We start from the raw sequence: 9295 nt of genomic DNA, 5'->3' as shown, positions 1-9295 counted from the left end.
AGTAAAAACCTAAGGTATTCATAAAAAAAAATTATATATTGATTTGTTCATTTTTAAAAAAGTTAACATTGTTTTAAGAAAAACAAATTGAAAAAATATAAAAAATAATCGATTTTTCAAATTGTAATTTTTTGGGTGATTTCCCCCAGTTACGGAGAGCGTGAAAATTTTTTCAATTTTTGAGGGTAATGTCCTCGACTAGATACAATTTGTGATTTTTTGACGTATTGTTCATCACTCTCAAAAAATACCTCTCACTAGACCGATTAGGTCTAGTGAGAGCTGAGAATAAGTGGTAACAGACACACAAAGAGAAAAAATTATTAAAAAAAAGTACATCATATTAAAATTAATATTTTTTCAGCTTCACATCGAAGCTAATAATTGGTATTACAAAATATATTTTGCAGAACAAAACTTATTATATTCGTCAAAACATTATGGACTATTCTGTATATTAATAATTTGTGTAAAAATTGAGTTTATTCAATTTTAAACAAAAATGTTATATTCACTTGCGAAGTAAAATTTTTTAATAATATACAATATTTTACACCATAATGACGACGGTTCTCTCATTACTTTACTTGACAGATGCGATTTACTGGTGAAAAAATAATAATTATGTCGTCATAGAATTCAGACATCCTAAATATATATTAAAAATTCTTGCTATCAAGTAATGTAAAAATAATTATTAAAAAAAAATTTCATCTTGTCTAAAAAAGTTTGAAAAAATTGTGTAAAAATAGGTTTAGAAAAGTATATTTTGGTCTTTGACAAAAATTCCTTGTAGATCAGTAAATTCATTTATAAATAACAACCAACTTTTATACGCATTTGACATAAAAGTAATAACTACTTTATAATTTTTTTATAAATTCTCCGTAAAAATTACAATATTAAATTATTAAATATTAATTTTATACTATATTTAATTGCTATAATAAATATTTATTCATATATTAAACTTATAAATCATAAAAATTGTAATAAGGATATAAATAAGGAAATCATGATGCGTTTTGAATAATCCACCAATTTTTTAAATTAAACACTACTGTTTTGCTTCAAAGCAATTTTTAGTTGGACCCACTATGCCGCTACCCCACTGTGTTAAATTATTTTTGTTAATTTAAAACTAAATTTTTACTTTTTATTCTTTTATATTTTTATATTATATTATAAAATAAATACAATTATATTTTTATTCTTTTATACTTTTATACTTTTATATTAAAGATAATAAGCAAGTAGATTTTATTAAATGAAAATTGACGATTACTTGTAATTAAAAAAATATTAATTTAAAACTAAAAACCCAGCACAGGGGGGTCGCGGCACAATGGTGACGTGGCATAGTTGGATCAAGTATAATGATATCTGACAGTGATTAAAATCACTATCAAAAATAAACGCTTCGATGCAAATCTTTAGATAGTGTTTAATTTTAAAAAAATTGGTGTTTTATTCCAAAAGCTACTTGATCTGCTGGTTCCTTATTAATATCTCGATTAAGATAAAGTATGTCGAATGAAAAAGGGTTTATTAAAAAATATTATTTCTCATAAAAAAATTGTGTGGATCCATAAACTTTTCAATAAGTTATAGCATTATAAAGTTAAATATAATATAAATAATAAAATCGAGAATTTTCACACGAAAATAGCATTCGGTAGCCATTTTCGCCGTGAAGACAAGTCCAGAGGTCAAATTTTTTTTTTTCAAATTAAAGTATATTACATTAGCTTTAATTTAAGATATATATAAAAGTGTCAGACCTTCCGGAACATTTTCAAAAGTTAAGTTGAAAAAGTTAATTTTTTGTGAAAAAGTTGTCATTTTAAATCCCCCCCTGTGGGCAGATAAAAGGTCAAATTTACAAAAAAAATATACCAAATGATAGGTAAAGACATCAAGCATCTATATAAAAAAAAATTATATTGATATGTTCATTTTTGAAAAAGTTACGGCAGTTTTTAGTAAAAAAAATTGAAAAAATTTCGAAAATTAGCGATTTTTAAATTTGTAATTTTTTTGGAGGTTTCCCCCATTTACGGGGAACGAGGGAAATTTTTTCAATTTTGAAGGGTAATGTCTTCGACTAGATACGATTTGTGATCTTTTGACGTATCGTTGAAAGAAATCCGTTCGGTGAGAGCTGAGAAAAAGTGGTAACAGACACAAAAAAAAAAAAAAAAAAAAAAAAAAACACATCATAGTAAAACCAATACCTTCTCAGCTTTGCATCGAAGCTAAAAAGTCAATTTGAATAAAATGAGTTCACAATTAGAATAATTATAAAAACCAGTACAGTAATAAGTTGTTAACGATATTTGAGAGTGAATGATAACAAAAACGTTTTCACGTTTAAATCTGTGAAAATAGTTGTCAAAGTATATTTATCTAAAAAAAAAAATGATAGCACAGTGGGGTCGCGGCACAACGTGAGCGTGGCATGTGGGACTAGTATAGATAATATCTAACAGTGATTAAAATCACTATCATAAAAAACGCTTTGATGCAAATCTGTAGATAGTGCTTAATTTTTAGAAAAAATTATTGAGGTAGTCTAAAAGCAATATGAACTCTTATTTCTTAATTATATATTGCAAGTATTATGATTTATAAGTATGATACAGGAATAAATACTTATTATAGCAATTCAATTTAATATGAAATTGATATTAAAAATTTAGTAATTTTACAATGGAGTACGGTGCGATAGCTCAATGGCATTAGATATGATTATTAATCATATCTAATGATGGATCTATGGAGTTTATAATGCGACTGGTAACCTGATGCAGAAAAAGTAGATAACACAATCTAATCAACATGCACGAATAAATTGACTTAAAACATACAATACTGAAAAAGTAAAATTATTGATTGAACTAAAAATTGATGTTTATAATGGCAGTGGTCAATTAACACTGTACATTCTTGGATATCTTTGTCATTATCTAAAATGTATTGTGATACACAAATAATATTTCACATTGATCATCGCAATTGATGGCTTAGCATCCAAATTTCCCCAGTTCAAACCATCGGCTGGAGTTTTGCAATAACGAACACATTTATTTATACAAAAGTGTAAGATAATTGTGGGTAGCTGTGTTGTAGAAAAAGTTGTAAACAAACTGAAATAAACTGATTGTTTTTTCTACGAGTAGATGGACCTACAGATAGATATGAAGCTGATAGTAAATTTATCACAACTCTATTAATGATGAAAGATCGAGAATTAACTTCTTTGTTATTGGAATAAAATAAATCAAATAAATAAAATAATAAACGAAGCCAAAAAGGACTTATAGATTCATTTTAAAATATCATTCAACAAGTTGGTGTTGAAAATATAGCAAAAGAATAATTAACTAGTATAATTAATAATGGAGATAATACAAATACCGATAAAAAAGAAGATTATGGTTTCTCATGAAGCAGTATTTGGAAAAAGACCTTCTTTGTTTTTAACGCATTGTTTATAAGATGGCTTTGAAAATATCTAACCTAAAAACGAATGTTATGGAAATATCACATTAGAAGTCTAATTTGATATCTGTTGCCATTTTTAATCGAAAACCATTTAATTTTTAGGTTTACTCCTGTATAATAGTGCCACTTAGTAAAAAAATCGTCATAGTTAAGGAATTGTCTTGTATAAATTTTTTAGCATAACTTTTTGTGGTATTCTGTAAAAAGTAATATAAATTGGAACAATTATAATTTAGATACGAAGTTACAAAATTACAAATATGTTTTTATTTATTTGAAATGTTATAATGTTACCTATTATTTATTTTCTATGAAATAAAGTTGCACATAAATTGTGCTGAAATCGTTTTTTAGGATTAAACTTAAAGATGTTCGTAATTTATTATTTTATCGATTCTATAATATATTATATTGCTATTAATTAGATTAGTGGGATCTTACGTTCGACGTAGCTATATCCGGTAAGTGTCATTAAGTTGTATTTATTGCGAGATTTATAAAAAAGAAATACAATTCTCCAAATGGGGTGTAATATTGGCGAGTGTCCCATCGTGTATTTTGTTTAGGATTGTGTTTATGTTTTATTTAACATATTTATATCCATTTAACAATAATTAATTTTCTCCAAAACATATTTCTATATAAATTACTTTTTGTGTAACGCAAATAAAATAAATGTATTATGACTCTAAAAATAATAAAGTAATACTGGATTTTTTCATGGAAAAATCCTTTAAATAAAATAATTATATTTTATATTAAATATTTTATACATTTATTTAAGTATTTTCTTTAACTCCAATATTTAATGTATTTATTTAATAAATAAATACATAATTATATTGAAATCAAATATTTTTTGAGCGATAACATTAAAATTTATAAGAATATTAAGTTTTTTTCCATCTTTAGTAATTACATTATAAATTCAATAAGAAAATGGTTAGCTGATATCAATTATTTATGATATCTCAAAATTTCCAAACGAACTTAATGAAGAATAGAGATTCTATTATTATTATACTACATTTTTATACCTTAATTTTGATAAGATATTATAGATTAGTATAATATTAAACAATAAGTTATTATAATGTTATGTTTTAAAATAATACTACAAAATTTAAAGGAATATAACTCAAAAACTGTAAAAAAATACTTCTTTCAACGATAATATTTATAAAAAAAAAAACTTTAAATGTTGCATAAAATAACACGTGTTTCTATTTGATTTTTCAAAGTTAACCCTCAAAACTCCATAGATATTTTTTTTAATATGAGATTAATATTAATGAATGTATTAGTTATTATAAAATACGAAAAGAATATTTTATTTAACAAATAATTATAAAAAAATTATTAGTACCGTTTCAAGAAACATCATTTTTCTATCGACTAAGTATTGATATAATACGTTTAAGTAAAAAGTTTTTTATTAAAGTAATTTTTTAGCAGTTAAGCAAAAAAAAAAAAATAGCTTTCCAAAAATATAATTTATGATTTTTTCGAGTACACCTTGTAGTATTCCAGCATTATTTAATCTAATCAATATTATTTATTTTTAAATAAAGAAAATTGCTTAATTAATCATAGTGTCATAATATCATCATTAGATTTCTTTAATTTTTTTTTTTAATACATGCTTTTGCCGTAGGATAGTACATATATTTAGTTTTTTTCCTTCTTCCTTGATGTTCTTTTATATTAATATACTTGTATTTTAAAAGAATATCCGACAGCTGTATTTAAAATTTTTTTTTTAATCCTTAAGCTAAAGAAATTAATGAAACCACTTTTCAATGGATTTTCGTTAGTTGAAGATGTAGGGACAAGAATGATGTGAAACTTTTTTTATTATTCAGCGGCATTTACTTCGTGGTGAATAGTAGCTTTTGTACAATATCCGACATCACTTTGATCTCTCCTTTTCTCAAACTAATCTGTCATAGTTAATTATTGAATCACTGTGTTAAATTGATTGATATTCTTTATTAACTATTAATGGATGTATAGTAGTTTAAAAAGACTAATAATACAAGAAAAATATTTAATAACTATAAAATAGTATCACATTTTCCCTTAAAAAAAAGTTTTATCACAAAAATGGATCAATTCGCATAGATTTAGAAATTAAGAACAACTAGTTTGAAAATAAAATATGTCATATATTAGACTTATTACATTTTTAAAATGTAATATAACTTGATAAACATTTTCCGGATTCTTTGTAGATACTATTGTTTCATTTAAAACGTCACTATGATTAATAGGACATTACATCATTGCTCTTAGAAGTGAACGTAAGAAATGAAATTTGTAATGTATAATATCTTTTTTCGACTTCGTAATTGTCTTCAAACATTATTCTACTCAATAGTTTAGGAAATAGATAAATAACACTGTAATTGCAAGACAAAGAATAAATTATGAACTTTATGAGTTATAAATTGTAAACATTCACTGCTGAAATCGTTATTTTTGAGTTTTTTAAACATACATTATATCGTATTGTAAAACATTTATCTCGTAAACCTATACAAATAAATTAATAATGAAAAAAATGTTATTACATTTTTAAACAATTATTTTGTAAGGTCCTTTCAGCGATAATTGTGTTTATAATTTTAAAAATTATAAGAATACTCTAATTGGCGTAACTGAATGGTGGTTTGAGAGGGCTTATCCTAGAATTTTGTAAATTTTATCATTGGTTCTTTTATATTTTATTATTGTTAATTTATATTATGTTTAAGATATATTTGAGATACCTCTAGTAACATAAAATAAATAATGTTATAAAACAACTATATAATGAAACAGACACAATAATACACTACTGAAGAAGAAACACAATTTTTATTAAAGAATATTGCAAAAATTTGCAATATTATTTGACTGTTACCTCTAAATGTCCAGCCAAAGTCAACTAACATTTTAATCACCTTTATTTTTTTCCTTAATTTTGGTTTATTAGAAAATAATTTGTATAATAAACAATTTTTTTGCATTTTCAAAATTCAAATACTTTCCAAAAAAATGTATTTGATCTATCGTAATTATTTGTAAAAGAAATAATTATTAAATATAATTGTCTTTATTACTTGACATCTAACGTTAAGTGCCAATTAAGACATGTACAAAATTTCGGCTACATATAAGATAGTGATTAATAGAGCTCGGAATTTAATGCATTTACAAAGTTCATTTTAGTGATCCCTTGTTTGTCAATGATAAATAGATATTCCTTTTTATTTTTCTTCACACTAGACAATATATAATAATTAGGAAAATAATTATGAGAGTTATGCGTAGGGATCAATCGCCTAGAATAAATAATATTCTTATGTTATTGCATTTACCAATGATAATTTTTCAGAGTTGGGCTTTTTGGAAGGGGTCCAAACAAATTTGATAAATGCATTATTTCCGAGTATTGGTAAAAAATAACATGAAATATTGAATCATAGAATTGTGCTTAGTTCAATATAGTTTTCAAAATGTTAGATCAATATATTTCTTTGTTGGGTAAACTTACCTGTACGTTGTAAACAATTAACTCTATTTTAAATGCGCGGTCACATAAGTTGTAGATATTCTAGATACAGTAACAGTTTTATTTTAATTTGGGCTTAAAGTAAAATAAAATAAAAGTAAAGTTGAAGTAATAACAAAAGATTTTCTCATACAACTAAAAGGGTAAGTACATTTGAATCCAGCATTATAGTATCAATCATACTACTTGATATATAAAAATAAAGTTTTGTAATGTAAGTTGTCAGTCTTAATATAGCTAACCCGATAGATGCTTCAAGTAAAAATAAATAGGAGTGCTCAGAGGATGGAAAAATTGAATAAATTAAATTTAAGAAAGAAAAAATGTACGAAACTAACATATTTTGTTAACGATAACGTGTTTTGGGACAAAACACGTTATTTCTTTATTATATAAAGCAGAACAAGAAAACGTATGCATAGTGTTTTAATCAAAACGTTTAAAACTATAAATTTTATTCAAACGTAATTAAAAAATGAAAAACAAATAACCAAAAATATATGATATCAATAAACGTAAAATATCGTTAAATATTATACAACTTAAAATAATATTTATTAAAACAAAAATAATTTCTTTTCAAACATAATATTTTAACAAAATCTATGTTAGAAAAAAATGGTCATTTGTCCATGTTAAAAACTACTAATGGTAGTGAACTATGTTTCGAACCCTTTTAACGTTAAACGTAAAAATTTAGTTATCTTAAAATGTCTAACAAGAAAAGTTGTAGCATTTCTAATATTAAAAATATTAAGCATAAAATTTATATAACGTTAAACTTAATTTATATTATATATAAACGTTAAATAAATTTTTTTTTTATTCTAAACTCTGATATAAAGTAGAAATAAACCAATCACTCCAATCGCGACTTTTATTTTTAACTTTTGGTCAATATTTCTTAGTAAGAAAAAAATCACTCACCCACCTCTGGGTTTGAGAGAATTCAATTAATTTTCAAATCAAAACTTTGTTTTTACTATTTATAGAAAAGTTTGACTTGGTGGATATCTAATAAAGAAAATGGCAAGTGAAATAGAAGATACACTTAAACGAATTCAATCTCATCGTGGCGTTATAGGTACAATTGTTGTTAACAGTGAAGGTATGTTTTATAATAATATAAATTAAAAATAAATAGAACAATCAATTTTGGGTAAGACATTTATTAACTCAGAAAATATTGAACACTTTTAATTTTTGACATGAGAAAAATTATTCGGTGCAAAAACTTTAAATTATTGTCTAGCCAAAAAGTTTTTTCTCATCCTTTGTGGTATAAAAAAATCTTCACTTGAATTTTCTAAAACGGGAACCTCCAAATTAAAAAATAACTTTAATATATAATGTTTGATAAAGGGCACCTTTAACAAAAACCTAGTGGAAAATATGGTGCACTATGATCGAACAATAGCACACACAAGCGGAGGCGCTCACACAACAGACATTCGTTGAGGACTGACAGTGGACTGTTTACGGATGAAAATTGACACATAGACCACCGATTTGCCGTGATTGGTGGTCGATGGGTAGATAAGTAAAGATTCTAGTGATCAGTTGTCACGCGATATGATGTACTCAACTGGTCCACTAGGTCTTTGTTAAAGGCGGCCTCGACCAAACAAATAACTTAGTAATATGATAAAAAAAAAAAAAACCCAGCACAGTGGTGACGTGGCATAGATGGATCAAGTTAATGATATCTGACAGTTATTAAAATCACTATAAAAAAAAAAACGCTTCAATGCAAATCTTTAGATAGTGTTTAATTTTAAAAAACCCAGCACAGGGGGGTCGCGGCACAGTGGTGACGTGGCATAGATGGATCAAGTATAATGATATCTGACAGTGATTAAAATCACTATAAAAAAAAAACGCTTCGATGCAAATCTTTAGATAGTGTTTAATTTTAAAAAATTGGTGGACTATTCCAAAAGCTACATGATCTGCTAGTTCATTATTAATATCCTAATTAAGATAAAGTATGTCGAATGAAAAAGGGATTATTAAAAAATATTATTTCTTATAAAAAAATAATGTTGATCCATACACTTTTAAATATGTCATAGCATTATAAAGTTAAAAATGTAAAAAATAAAATCGAGAATTTTCACACAATAATAGCATTTGGTAGCCATTTTCACCGTGAAGATAAAATAAAGTCCGAAATTTTTTTTTTCCATAATAAAGTATATTACATTAGCTTTAATTTAAGATATATATAAAAGTGTCAGA

General features: G+C 24.8%; 1 protein-coding gene across 1 annotated transcript in view; it reads left to right on the top strand.

Annotated features, from left to right (window-relative positions):
* Positions 1 to 7078: 7078 nt before the first annotated feature.
* The window catches only part of LOC126900849 (dynein light chain roadblock-type 2-like), a 10351-nt gene continuing 8134 nt past the window's right edge, over positions 7079 to 9295 (top strand). The window contains exons 1-2 of the mRNA XM_050676828.1: positions 7079 to 7200; positions 8050 to 8165. Coding sequence (XP_050532785.1) covers positions 8084 to 8165 — 82 coding nt within the window. The 5' untranslated portion in view covers positions 7079 to 7200; positions 8050 to 8083. The remainder of the gene's footprint in view (positions 7201 to 8049; positions 8166 to 9295) is intronic.

Source organism: Daktulosphaira vitifoliae, unplaced genomic scaffold (assembly GCF_025091365.1).
Source record: "Daktulosphaira vitifoliae isolate Bord-2020 unplaced genomic scaffold, ASM2509136v1 Scaffold_3, whole genome shotgun sequence".
NCBI classification, from domain to species: Eukaryota; Metazoa; Arthropoda; class Insecta; order Hemiptera; family Phylloxeridae; genus Daktulosphaira; species Daktulosphaira vitifoliae.
The sequence above is the reverse complement of the archived record's forward strand: the minus strand, read 5'-3'. Positions and strand labels throughout refer to the sequence as shown.